Raw genomic sequence first — 12,773 nt, forward strand, 5'->3', positions numbered from 1 at the left:
CTGCAGCGGATCCAGTATTACATTTCTCGATGCTGCTCTTATGCTTGGAATTTGAAAACAGTTCAAGTGCCTGTATAATTTCCCCCCTGTAATTCGTTAGTGCCTGGTGAGCAAATGCCTAGACCACATTCGGCATTAAATGCAAGATTCTTAGAGGTACTCAGAAGGGTGATCTTTCATAGTACGCAGCAAATGTATCCCAAAGGTTCCCTGATTTTGGACCCTGTTCCGCGGCCACTGCTCCCCACAAGTCATATCCCAGCAACATTCTGATGCACGAGTTGCCCCAGACGTGTAAACGTGGAGATCGTATATCCGTATTGTTGCTGCTATAGTCGACAACTATAATCCCGAGGCAATATCACAAACAACGATTCAGGCTTGCCACTCACAAAACTACCCTTCAAGGGTCTGCCTTCTATCCTATACGCCGTGGGGCTGAAAAGGAAGAGCTCTGCGGTTGCAATTCAGCACATCGCCCACCACAAGAGCTTTGTCAGGTAGCCGCCCGCTTGTACAATGGCAACTCTTAAGATCGCAAAGCGTGAACTGCGCCAGCAGATACGCAAAACCCTCTCCTCACTATCTCCGGAATCTGTTACGAGTCAATGTGTGTAGGTGGAGTACCGACCCAGTCAAAGGCAGCTATGCTAATTTGTATCCAGCCGGTAACGTCTTCAACACGCTCACCCAGTTGCCCGAATACAAATCAGCCAAACGGATCGGTATCTATCTTTCCATGCCCAGTGGTGAAATTGACACTGCACCAATAGTACTTGACGCTTTGCAAGCGGGAAAGACCGTCTTCGTCCCATATACGTATAACCACACGGCACAAAGTGGGCAGACAGTATCTTTAATGGACATGCTTTCATTACACTCCCTCACAGATTACCAGTCACTTCAGCCAGACAACTGGGGTATTCCGACCCCTTCGAAAGACTCAATAGCGGGACGACAAAACTGTCTTGGAGATTTAGGAAGGCTGCCTGCAGATCGGGTTGGAATTGAACAAGGAAAGGGAGGTTTGGATTTCCTAGTTATGCCAGGAATGGCCTTTGATACGAAATTGGGCCGCTTAGGGCATGGAAAAGGATTCTATGACATGTTCTTACAAAAAATGAATGAGAACCAAAAGTCCAAGCTTGGAGAAAATGCGAAGATGCCATTACTGAGTAGGTCACGAAAACTCTCCTTTTGAAAAAATACACTACTAATCATAGTTGCTCGACAAGTCGGCCTATCCCTCAAGGAACAACTGCTGCCCGAGGAACAGGAAGTGCCGAAAGACTCGACTGACTGGCTCCTAGATGGCCTGATTGTCGGTGACGGGAGAGTTCTTGGACCACGTGAACATTGATTTTCTGAGAAAATTTCTTTCAAAGTAATGGCCGACCAGCAAAAAGACCTTTTTCAAGCGCCCGAACGCAGAATATGTCATCCAATTAATCCACCTGGACCCGTGAGAAAGAAGAAAAATATTGCGAAATTCTAGCCTTGTAGACTTTGGATTAAAGAAACATTATCGCCCTTGAGCAATATTTGCCCTAAGCCACCATTAGTGTATTTCGGGGTGAAGGCTGCGCCAGGGTCTGAGTATTACCAAGCTCCCTTCTTGACTCCTCTTCTGATTTTGTCGCCAGCTTCACTTCCACTGCATCATCGATGACGAGGTTCATGAACTCATCGAAACCCTGTGGCCAGACGTTAACATTTGATCGAAGAATGAGCACACCTTTATGAAGAGCCTTACCCGGATCTTTCCTTCTATCCTGATGGCAAGCTGCTCATAGAGCCAGATCGAAACGGTTGAGTGCTGTTGGAGGAGTTTGAAAATGAAGTTGATGGGCGGCAATAGAACCTTGCGCGCACCGCCTCCGCCGCGACCAGACATTGTAAATGGAGTATAGAAGATGTAAGAGCAATAAAAGGTATTAAAAAAAGAGAGATGGAGGTTGGGGCGCAGGACGAGAAGCGGTAACGTTCAATCAGTGGATTTCCTTTGCTTCAAAGTAGCTCTGTTTCATTGATTGTTCGCTCGACGTTTGCGATTGCCGCTTTGTCGTTGCCGGGTAACCGGATGTTTGCCTGTGACCGGTGGGTTTGGCGGGGCGAAGTTTTGGGTAAAGCCGATCGTCATACAACAGCAATAACAATTTCAAACAACGTCCCGAACGTTTGCACAATTTCTTGTGCAATTTCTCATTTCATTGGATTTACTGTCTATTAATCCTCTTTTGATGGTGAACTGTTATTCTTCTCCTGGTTAACCTTGAACTTGCGCATCATTTGTTGTCCCTTTTTCTTTCATTGCAGCCCACTATGGCTACCAATGGAGCTGCTGCGCAAGAGGCGTTTGCGCCTGTATTGACGGCTCTGGCAACAATGCAAGGGAATGTCTCCCGCTCTCAAAAAGCACAAGCACATGAGTTCCTTGAGAAGTTCCAGAAATCAGTAAGCGACCGAGCTCTTTTTTACTTCCAATGCGGCGCAAGTTGACTTACGATGATCGTTAGCCGGAAGCTTGGACTACTACCATTGCCTTGCTGCAATCGACAGACGCATCACCCGAATCGAAGCTGTTTTCAGCTACTACATTGAAGGGAAAAGTAAGTGGGAGCTATCAGCGTCAACTTGCTGGTACTATTAGAGGCTGACAGCTCCCAGATCACGTATGATATAGAGCAGCTCCCGCGCGAGACGCTGCCAGCGCTCCGTGACTCTTTGTTGTCACTTCTTACAAGCTATCGAGCTGGTCCTCGACCAGTACGCATACAACTCTGCGTCTGTCTTGCAAATTTGGCCATATTCATGCTGGAATGGAAAAACGTCTTGCAAACTATCGTCGCGACTCTAGGGACTGAAGCGGAGAATTTGTCCTGTATCCTGGATTTCCTTCGTGTTTTACCAGAAGAAGTTACAGAAGGAAGGAAAATACATTTAACGGTATGCGGGATCAAATTCGGATGACCCTTTACGGAAATATGAATTTCATTCGGTCGGGTTACACAATTCTGACAAGAAGTCTATTCAGGAAGATGAGCTTGCTCAGAGGACAAAGGAGCTGCTCGAAGATAATGCAGGACAGGTGCTAAACCTTCTTGGTCAATATTCACAATCATCCGGTATGCTAATGATTGTCCTGCTTCATCGTTGTCTACGATGAGTATGAGCTGACACAGTTTTATCAGAATCGGCAGCAACGAACCCGCAGCTCCTGGAGTGTATCACGTCATGGCTTCGAGAAGTGCCCATATCCGATATTGTCCAGTCGCCTCTGCTAGACATTGTTGTCAACGCTCTCTCAGTAGATGATTCATTTGAATCAGCAGTAGAATGCATGTGCGCCATTTTCAAAGAGACCCGAGATGTGGATGAGACGCTCGGTGTTATCCAAACGCTTTACCCTCGGGTAGTCGCCCTTCGACCCAAGATCGCGCAGGCCGCTGAAGAGGAGGATCTGGAAATGTTCAAGGGCGTGACTAGACTGTTCGCGGAGGCTGGAGAGGCCTGGGTGGTGCTCATTGCACGTTTGCCCAGTCAGTTCCGAGGCCTCGTTGAGGCCGTTCTTGAGTGCGCTGCACGAGATAAAGATCGGGAAAGCATATCGCTCACCTTCCTCTTTTGGTACGAATTGAAGCAATATCTCACGCTGGAAAAGTACATCCAAGCGCGCATGGAGTATGCCGACATTTACTCAAAGCTCGTCGACATTATGGTCAAACATCTCGAATTTCCTCGACCTGAAGGTGGCAATGACACCGATCTCTTTGATGGTGACCGTGAACAGGAAGAAAAATTCCGGCAATTCCGCCACCAAATGGGAGACGTGCTCAAAGACTGCTGCGAAGTCATTGGCGTTACTGAGTGCTTGGGGAAGGCGTTCCAACTCATCCAACAATGGGTGTCCAAATATGCCTCTCAGGCAACGGATACGAATGTCCCGCATTGGCAGGAGCTGGAGGCGCCCTTGTTCAGTATGAGAGCCATGGGTCGAATGGTTTCTAGTGAGGAGAGCCATGTATTGCCGCAGGTAATGCCGCTTTTGGTGCAAATCCCTTCGCATGAAAAGGTTCGCTTCCAAGCAATCATGGCCCTCGCCCGTTACACTGAATGGACCGCCGAGCACCCCGAATTCTTGGAATCACAACTACAGTATATCATTGCTGGGTTCCAGCACCCCTCCAAGGAAGTTGTCCGCGCCTCAGCCTTGGCTTTGAGGTACTTTTGCAATGATTGCAAGGACCTTCTCAAGGACCATGTCACCCAATTGCAGAGTTTTTATGAATCTGTGATTGACAAGTTGCCGACGGCCAGTCAGGAGGAAGTCACAGAGGGTGTAGCGTCAGTCGTATCTGCGCAGCCTGTCGATAAGGTCTACCAGACATTTAAGCTGTACTGCGACCCTCTTATGACTAGATTAATGCACTTGGCCAACCATGCACATGATGAAAAGGGCAAGCTCGCTGTTGCAGGTATACTCCACACCAGAAATTATTTTGTTCGCGAACTGTCACAATCTAACATCCATCACAGATCATTTGCAACTGATTACCATTTTTGTTCAATGGGTCCAACCATATGTCTCCCCGTCAGAGGCGAATCCAGCAGTAAAATACTGCCAGGAAATCTTCCCCGTGCTTGCTACCATCTCCGACAACTTCACAACCTTTCCACCCATTCTCGAGCGAGTGTGCCGATGCTGGAGGCATATGGTTTTGTCTTACCGGACAGCAATCTCGCCGATGCTGCCGGCTCTCGCAGATAAATTAGCTTCCGGCTTTGCCGCCTCAAAACAAGGTTGCTTCCTTTGGGCAACAGACTCTATTGTTCGCGAATTTGCAGAGGGCGCAGAATTCGTCGATCAAACGACAACAGACGCTATATTCCAATTCTTCGAACAACAAGCCGTCACCTTCTTCCGCGCGCTCAATGACTTGCCGCCCGAGGACCTTCCTGATGGTAAGTCAAAAGGCCCGAGGCTCTTTTAGAAGTGAATAGATTGACTTACGTCTTTGCCAGTCATCGAGGACTTCTTCCGACTCCTCATCGATGCTTTGCTCTACTATCCCTATAAATTCATCCCCTCTGCGCTTACCACCCATATTCTTTCTGCCGCCCTTACTGCTTTGACTTTGCAACAAGTCGAACCGCTTGCAGCCACGTTGCACTTCCTCCGAGACTTGCTCGCATATGGCTCAGAGACACCACCTGGTTCCAGCTTCGACACTGCCGGAAGCACCACCACCAACCCGCCAGAGATTCGTGCCGCTGTCAAGCAGCTTTTCCTCGCACATGGCGATGAAATGGTGAAGAGACTGCTGACAGGCATGATGTTCCATTTCCCCAAGGATTCAATTCCCGATGCTTCAGGTGCCTTGCTCGGTCTGTTTGAGCTCTTGCCCACAGAAGTTGCCATTTGGATCAAACAAACAGTCGAGCTGTTGCCGCAAGGTAGCGTTAGCCCACAAGAGACCGAGCGTCTCATGAATGGAATTTCCCAGTAAGTCCTTCTCCGTTGTCTGGTTACCTCTGAAATATATAAAGTTAACCAGAGCAAAACCACAGGAGGATCCAAAGTGGAGAGCTACGGAAATTGCGAGTCCTCATACAAGGTAAGCAGGTTGCACAGAACTCTTCTGTTCCAATATTTGCCATTCTTGAGTACCACCATGCTAAAACCTTTCTGTTCAGACTTTACCACCTCCTACCGCCGACGTAATGTCGCACCTAGAGAAGGTCTGGGCCGCCTTGCCGCATCACGGTTTTCTTACAGCGGATAAAAGCTGTCCTGGATTATTTCCCGTCATTCTTCCTCTTTTTTTCCTCGACAGCTACACAACCCCCTCGGCTTTTCTCTTGCTTCTTTTGATAATATAATTTACTTTCTAGTAAATTTATTTTATTTTATTGTGTGTGTGTCTGTGTGTGCTTTTTCCCCTCACAGATTTTTCATTGAATGACATTTAAACCTCTTTGCCCTTTCTTTTCCCCATTTCTTTGATAGAAGGTTTTCTTTTCCTTTCCTTTTCCTTTTCCTTTTCATTCTGATTTTATTCTATTTCCCTTTTCCTTTTCCTTCTTATCTTTATTTTGATTCTTCACAAACCCCCACGAGCAAAAAGAGCTTGTACCCTAAAAAACAAACAATCAAACAAACAAAGATGAAATCTTACCTCAGTGGCACTGGCATCCTTGCCACACAAGTCAATAGACGCACTAAAATTGTCCTCTACTTTTTCATGTCCTCTGTGGGAAATTGGCAGAATGACAATGTCTCTATGCTTAGCCACAGCTTATTGCAAACAATGTGATGTGTAGTAACATGTAGTGGAAACCAGAAGAAGCGTATACAGTATGTATTTGATTCATTCATCTTTTTTTTTTTTTGGTCTTTCCTTTTGCGAAGGAAATGGTGGATGTGCTTGTCTATCTGCCTCTCACAACAACAACAACAACAACAACAACAACAACAACAACAACGACAGACAATTCCAATTCCAATTCAGATTCAAACTCCCCACTTCAATGAGAAAAGAGAAGAGATGGGGCGGGAGGAGAGGGGAGGAGAGGGGAGGAGAGGGGAGGAGAGGGGAGGAGAGGGGAGGAGAGGGGAGGAGAGGAGAGGACTACTCGACTACTCGCGCACAGCTCCATATCACATACCATCATGGTATAGCTCATTGATGAGCTATGGCCATGGCTATGGCCCACGTTTATTTCCTCCGTGGGCCTTCCTCCGTGGGCCTTACAAAGAGAGATCCTACGTTATATATATTCAATCCGAGATAGGTAGGTAGGTAGGTAGGGAGGAGAAAGAACAGCGTAGGACTAAATGGGATATGTACTTTGACAGAAAGTAAAGTCGCCAATATAGCTCAGGGACAAAAGGGTTACTACAACAATCACATTCAACAGACGGCAGGGCGACCGAACCAACCAGCGAGCTCATCATACTAGGGGGGAAAAAAAACAACGGTTGTTTTAACTTCCTTACGGTCCAAATAAATAATTGAGAATCCTACAAATCCTACAAATCCTGTTAAAACAGAAAGACCGTAGTCAGTAATAAAGGGATATCTGTACCAAAGTCGTCGAGTCACACATGTCAAAACAAAAATTAATTTCAAACTAATCCCTTTTTCAAGGAAGAAGAAGAAGAAGAAGAAGAAGAAGAAGAAGAAAAGGTTTGAGAAAAAAAGGCAATATTTAAATCCAAGTTTGATTTCAAATCCATTTTGATCGAATCGAATCGAATCGAAAAAAAAGACGAAAGGTAAAATAAACTATAAGTTATAGATAAAAAGGGGAGTGTTTTTAATAAACACAAAAGATGAAGAAAAAGATTGAAGAAAAGAAAAAAAAAAAAAAAAAAAAAAAAAAAAAGAGAGTGGCACACATGGTGCCTAGTAAATCGAACTTGGGGGGAATAAAAGAAGGGAGGGGGGGAAAGGGGACCACCTAAAAAGGTGATGAATTCGGGTACGAACGCAAAAAGGTTCAACCAAAAAAAGTATGAAAGGAAAAAAGAAAAAAAAAAGGGAGGAATTTGAAGTGAGGATGAAATAATCGTCTCTAACTCAGATAAAAAGAAAAAAAGCTCCCGGTATAAGGAGACCCCAAGGATAAAGAATTTCTCCTAGTACCGTCAAAACGCCGTAAGCCTAGAACCCGAACCCTGTGCCATGCGAAGACCCGACTCGACCGAGACTCCAAGAGAAGGAAAACAAGAACCAATTGAAAGAAAAGAATTTTGAACTCCGCCCTCCGGGACTTGCATCATCGAGCCCCTCCTTACACGCCAGAAGGCGATTGTGTCAGATCTGACCCTTTTTCCTCGCCTTTCGTGATGGCCGGTACTGGCGACGAAGCTTTGCCTGAAGTTTCTTCGACAGCAAGCTGCTGAGGCTCCTCCTGCACCGGTGCAAGAGGCTTGGGCCCCTCATCAGGGAGAAGAGACTGACCTTGCGACACGGTCTTGTCTGCGCTGGGTGCCTCTGCTTTACTCCGCCTGCTAACGTAGTCGCTCAAGCTGAGCTTCTTCTTCACAGGACTCGGCTGCACAGAAGCAGCCACTGTTGGAGAGAGAGTAGCAGAGAGCAAGCCAGGTCCAGGACCGAGCGGCGAGTGTGTGGTCGTACTAGTCGTCAACGAAAGTGTCTCACTGAGAGACGGCGAAGTTGGAGAAGTATTAACGCCATGTCCATTCACCGGAACACGGCTGTCCGAGAAGCCTATATCTGTGGCTGCTGAAACGTCCGATTTCGGCGCAGTGGAATCACGGTGCTCGTTTGGCCCTGGCAGCTTCTCGGGCTGCTCTTGTTTGACAATAGACATGGGTGACGATGACTTCGTATCGCCCAGCGCCTCTGACTCACTGTCCTTCATCTCAATATCCTCTGCCACTACTTGCGGACTCCTACTGGAGTCCTTCAGGTTGCTGTCTGGCATGGGACTGTACGGAACCATTTCAGGGGGCTGTGGGCTTTCGGCAACGGAGCGATTGGTGGAATTGGGAGAGGATGACCCTTCTCCTAGTCTGACTCGGTCGGCGTGACAACGCGTCAAAAGCCGTCTCGCCAATGATACATATACCTTTGGCTTGGGCGGTGGTTGGGGAACATCATACCAAACGTCCGACTCAGGATCAGTTTGGATGGCGATGTCGACATAGACCGGGCGCGGCCACAGTAAAGATTGAGTATTATCCGCACGTGGCGACTGTTCCGCCACGGCAGCGTTTGATTGTCTTCGATTTCGAGTCTCGGATTGATTGAAGAACAGATTTCGATCAGTCGATCTCGACTTTTGGGCACCAGAAGACGTAGTTGGCTGCGATGGTGAGGCCTGACGATGGCCTAGTTGTTTCTGTGATGATACATGAGTAAGATTCTTTCTTCCTGACTGACCAAAGAGACGTGGGTATCTTACAGAAGACGAAATGGCAGGCGTATTCAGATTAGACCCACCGCTGTTTCGTTTCTTTCTCCGAAGCGCATTCTGCTGTGCCTCTTGCTCCAGTTGCTCAAAGCTCCTCTCAAGCGCGGCTATCTTTCTCTTCTCACGATCCGATAACTCGGGTCCCGGGCCAGAACTTGGTTCCAGCAAATGAGAGGAAGGCGTCATATCTCGACTTCGAGACTTGCTTGGAACTGAACCGGACGCAGACCGATTGTCGTCGGCATCGTCCTCCGGCACGTTCTCGCTACTCGCCCTACTATTCACGCCTTGCGGGGTACCAGAAGCTTTCCCCTTCTTACCCCGTCTTCCTTTGAGAATTCCAGTCTCTGGGGAAGCAGGCATGCCGCGACGATCAAATCGAGCGAAGGCGCAGGGTCGTGGACCACTACATGCGCAACCACCAAAGTTGGCAAGAAGCGGGCTAACCCAATTAGCAATATAATCATCATCTTCATCAGTAAAACCCTCTTGCTTCACACCCCCATTGATGCTGGGGCGGAGAACCCGATTGATGCATCCGTGAACCTCTTCGTCCAGATCCCAGCCAATCGTAATCTCTGCTCCTGGCTGCATGTCTTCTTTGGCAAACAGGCAAAAGTGATATTCGACGCCGTTGCTAATGAGCGTCTTCATGACTAGGTTCGGCTGGCAACTACGCCGTACGTAGCGACATCGACTGCCCTCCTTCCGACAGTCAATGTGAATGGGCAACTGGGGATGAAAGAAGACAAATGGTTCCGGGTGTCGAAGAGTATGCCAGCGGTTCGCGGGATCATGATAATAATCCTGAAGATGGCCAATCTGTCCCTTGAGCTCACCGACGACAGCGCCGGCCGGGACAAATGATTCCACAGTGAGATATTGCCAAATAGGGTAGGTGCCATGACACGAGAGGCTCGTGTCTCGCTTGAGTCTTTTGGTGAGATCCGGTAGGGGTAGAGATTCAATGGGCCGGTCAATTCGCTGAAAAACGTCCTGTGGCGTTTTGCCTTTGGTCACCTGGGCCAAAGCTGATGGGTCTTTGATCCAGGACGAAAGACTGCCGGTCACGCCAATGTTGGCAAAGAGGTTGGCTTCCATGGCAACGTCTCCCGGATCTTCTCGATGAAGTCGCATAAACTCTTGACTGTATAGTTCGTTCCCTAGGCCATTCGTCGGAGGCACAGCCGCGGGCGACTTGGATGGGCTGCGACCCAAGTGAGTGCTTGAGCCCGTCCGTTTGCGCGACTGCAAGAGGGCGGCGGAAGAAGGGTGCGAACTGCCAGAAAGCGAGGGGCGATGACTCGTTTTAGCCTTCTTTGCCGGCGGCAGATGTTCGCGCGGACTTGCGCTCCTCCTGCTGTCATTCTGCGCGCCATCGAGCCGATCGTGGTTCGACCAACCATTCACGGTCGAGGCGCCTTGACTTTGTTCTCTCGCCTTCTTCCTATTGGTCTTCGTATGCGGTCGCTTCGGCTTCCGGTCGCCCGAATCAATCTGCTCGCGTCGTCTCTTCTGGCGCTCCGTAGCCCGTCGAGTGTCCAGGACCCTCGGCTCACAGTCGACGCAGTTGTGGACGTCGGGAACCTTCTTGGTCGGGTAGTAGCACTCAATGTGTTGCCACGTCTCGCATCCTTCACAGAAGACGGTGTTGCCATCATCATCCTGAAAGCCGCAAATGCACTTGATGGTATAGGGCTCATCTTCCTCTGGCACATTGGCAGAAGATGCCAACCCGCCAGGGGAAAAGGGCGGCGCAGGCGGAAAGGCGACGACCGGATCTAGTGGGGGCGCCGCATGCGGAGAGAGTAAAGAAGGGGTATCGTTCATAATCTGAAACGTAGCCGTAGGTGGCCTGCAATCATGAAGGAAACAAGATTAAAATTTCCTGGGTCGGTGTCGCATGACGGCTGGAGGCACCACCAAACAGTCAACGACTTGTAAAATCCCCAACCAATCAAGCTATTGTAGAAGAAGCGAAGTCCAAACCGCAGAGCGAAAAGTTTACTTCGGACTTTGGTCTGGAAGCTGCGGCGATGCTTGACGGAGAGCGGTCGGCGGGAGCCTGTATCGACTTTCTCGGCGTGACTCCAAGAGCGAGAGGATGCGGCGGGCTCAAGCGGTGGCTCAATGATGGTGGATTCAACAAGCCGCAGAGACGTGAGACAGAGCGGAATAGAGATGAAGCGGCTTCTGCGTAGGCTGAGCCGGATGCTGATAACCAACTGGGCGTGTCCAGTTGGCGATGCGCACGACGACGAGGAGGAGTCTGGTGGGTGGGCGGGGATGTTTAAAGATTGTTGGCGAGATGAGAAGGCGAATCCAGCAATTAATGAAGATTAAAGGAAATAGTTTTGGAGAAGGACAAGACAGCAATGGGTAAGAGAGATAAGAAGCGGAGCTGCGTAAGGTGGCGTGGGTGAGGAGGAAGAGGAAGGAGAAGTCAGTCGAGGGTCGAAGAGAGTGTATGTAGGAGAGAGAGGGAGAGAAGAGAGGGCAAGTCCTGAGGGAGAGTATAGAGCGAAAGCGAGGCGAGACGAGAGAGTGAGAGCGGACGAGATGAGCCAAAGAGAGCCGAAGAGAGTAGAGAGAGTCCGCAAGAAGGGGAGCGAGCGAGCGGGAACGAAAGCGAGATGGTACCGTAAGAGTTACTACTCTCACTCTCCGCTCGCTGCGACCTCACTCCCTCTCAGCGCTCCCTTTTCTCTCTTTCTCTCTTTCTCTGCCTTCTCCTCTCTCTCCCCTGCCCCATTTCTCCCTTCTGTGGACGAGACGCGAGAGAGAGGGACAGATAGACGGACAAAAGTCGACTGGCCAGCTGTAGCCCGAAGAGAAGCGAAGAGCAAATGGGACATGAATTTTTCCCAGAAAAGCCCAAGTTTGGGATTCTACAGAAGGGGGACGAAAGTAATTTGTCCATTTCTAACCCGGCCGCCACTGCCGCTTTGGGATTTAGCGCCGCGACCGTTGCCAGATTGAGGGTCGAAAAAGGACTTGGCCAAAGTCGGTCGCTCTGATGAGGTACTTCCTTTTAAGGTACCCTCAGGCGAAGCTCATATAGTAAAAGGACCACGTCATAAGTATCCGGTTTCAGCATGAACGCGAAGACATGTCATGAACCATGGCTCTGTTGCTGGACGGACTGAAGTTTGGGCGGAAGGAAGTATGACGGTAAGATGGCGCACGGGGTTCGAGCGAAGGTGTAAGAGATAACACTTAAGTGTCGATGACACAGATGACCTGCACGAGAGGTGAAGCTGCTCTGTGTGCGAGAAGGACGTCTCTTCAGTGTTTTTGGATCGCAGGGCTTCGTTGGCCGAGAGACCACCTTGTCGTGGGGTGGGACGATGCACATCCTGCGACTTCAAATCCAAGGGTGAGAGATCCCGTGCGTAGAGCCAGCCCAAGGGGGTGGAAGGTCCATTGTCGGGATATCATCGTCCGGTGTTTAGTATGTCAAATAACTTCTCAGACCGATCCTGCTTCATTATTCTGGTGGACTGGATTATTGCTCAAAGTCTTGAAATGCTGAAATCCCATTGCTGCGTAAGAAGTTGAATCCTGCCTAGATCTTGTTATTAGACGCCGAAGCGAAATGCCGTCTCGTCATGATATACTTGCCATAACCCCTTGACCGATGATGAACTCTCGGCTTCCTTGGATAAGTACTCGGCTTATGACCAAATAGCTGCAGATCATAGCTGTTATCAGTAGATATCAATAGCGACAAAAATCATCAAAAAGGCACCACGATCATTTGCGGAGCGTTACTCGTAAGTGGCGGAGAGGATGGAACGACTCTCTTTTCAACGGTTGACAATCAGGGTATTGTT

The 12,773-nt window shown here is 48.9% G+C and overlaps 4 protein-coding genes across 4 annotated transcripts; 2 read left to right on the plus strand and 2 right to left on the minus strand.

Annotated features, from left to right (window-relative positions):
* Positions 1–207: 207 nt before the first annotated feature.
* On the plus strand, positions 208–1,532 carry L228DRAFT_244249 (5-formyltetrahydrofolate cyclo-ligase). The gene is made up of 3 exons (XM_018331875.1): positions 208–610; positions 666–1,175; positions 1,236–1,532. Exons 1-3 carry the CDS (start codon positions 520–522, stop codon positions 1,358–1,360), a joined length of 726 nt encoding a protein of 241 aa, XP_018190969.1. The 5' UTR covers positions 208–519; the 3' UTR covers positions 1,361–1,532.
* Positions 992–2,007, minus strand: L228DRAFT_244251 (Sm-like ribonucleo protein). The gene is made up of 3 exons (XM_018331876.1): positions 1,754–2,007; positions 1,604–1,694; positions 992–1,547 (listed from the first exon to the last, which is right to left on the minus strand). The coding sequence occupies exons 1-3, from the start codon at positions 1,892–1,894 to the stop codon at positions 1,492–1,494; spliced, it is 288 nt and encodes a 95-aa protein (XP_018190970.1). The 5' UTR covers positions 1,895–2,007; the 3' UTR covers positions 992–1,491.
* Positions 2,008–2,161: 154 nt separating this feature from the next.
* Positions 2,162–5,921, plus strand: L228DRAFT_280658 (putative mRNA transport regulator). The gene is made up of 9 exons (XM_018335806.1): positions 2,162–2,454; positions 2,517–2,609; positions 2,668–2,946; positions 3,035–3,125; positions 3,192–4,475; positions 4,537–4,962; positions 5,023–5,503; positions 5,569–5,615; positions 5,695–5,921. Exons 1-9 carry the CDS (start codon positions 2,323–2,325, stop codon positions 5,781–5,783), a joined length of 2,922 nt encoding a protein of 973 aa, XP_018190971.1. The 5' UTR covers positions 2,162–2,322; the 3' UTR covers positions 5,784–5,921.
* Positions 5,922–7,794: 1,873 nt separating this feature from the next.
* Positions 7,795–10,770, minus strand: L228DRAFT_265886 (hypothetical protein; the record flags this gene model as incomplete). Its single annotated transcript, XM_018334779.1, has 2 exons — positions 7,795–8,868; positions 8,932–10,770. The coding sequence occupies 2 exons, from the start codon at positions 10,768–10,770 to the stop codon at positions 7,795–7,797; spliced, it is 2,913 nt and encodes a 970-aa protein (XP_018190972.1).
* Positions 10,771–12,773: the final 2,003 nt, after the last annotated feature.

Source organism: Xylona heveae, assembly GCF_001619985.1.
Source record: "Xylona heveae TC161 unplaced genomic scaffold L228scaffold_2, whole genome shotgun sequence".
In the NCBI taxonomy this organism is placed as follows: domain Eukaryota; kingdom Fungi; phylum Ascomycota; class Xylonomycetes; order Xylonales; family Xylonaceae; genus Xylona; species Xylona heveae.

Excerpts from the sequence above, each read along its gene's own strand:
- L228DRAFT_244249 (XM_018331875.1), top strand. The coding sequence starts at position 520 with ATGGCAACTCTTAAGATCGCAAAGCGTGAACTGCGCCAGCAGATACGC. Across the intron at positions 611-665 it reads GGAATCTGTTACGAGTCAAT|CCGGTAACGTCTTCAACACG; the intron begins GTGTGTAGGTGG and ends ATTTGTATCCAG. Across the intron at positions 1,176-1,235 it reads TGCGAAGATGCCATTACTGA|TCGGCCTATCCCTCAAGGAA; the intron begins GTAGGTCACGAA and ends TTGCTCGACAAG.
- L228DRAFT_244251 (XM_018331876.1), bottom strand. The coding sequence starts at position 1,894 with ATGTCTGGTCGCGGCGGAGGCGGTGCGCGCAAGGTTCTATTGCCGCCC. Across the intron at positions 1,695-1,753 it reads GGATAGAAGGAAAGATCCGG|GGTTTCGATGAGTTCATGAA; the intron begins GTAAGGCTCTTC and ends GTCTGGCCACAG. Across the intron at positions 1,548-1,603 it reads GGAGTCAAGAAGGGAGCTTG|GGCAAATATTGCTCAAGGGC; the intron begins GTAATACTCAGA and ends ATGGTGGCTTAG.
- L228DRAFT_280658 (XM_018335806.1), top strand. The coding sequence starts at position 2,323 with ATGGCTACCAATGGAGCTGCTGCGCAAGAGGCGTTTGCGCCTGTATTG. Across the intron at positions 2,455-2,516 it reads TTGAGAAGTTCCAGAAATCA|CCGGAAGCTTGGACTACTAC; the intron begins GTAAGCGACCGA and ends GATGATCGTTAG. Across the intron at positions 4,476-4,536 it reads GGGCAAGCTCGCTGTTGCAG|ATCATTTGCAACTGATTACC; the intron begins GTATACTCCACA and ends CATCCATCACAG.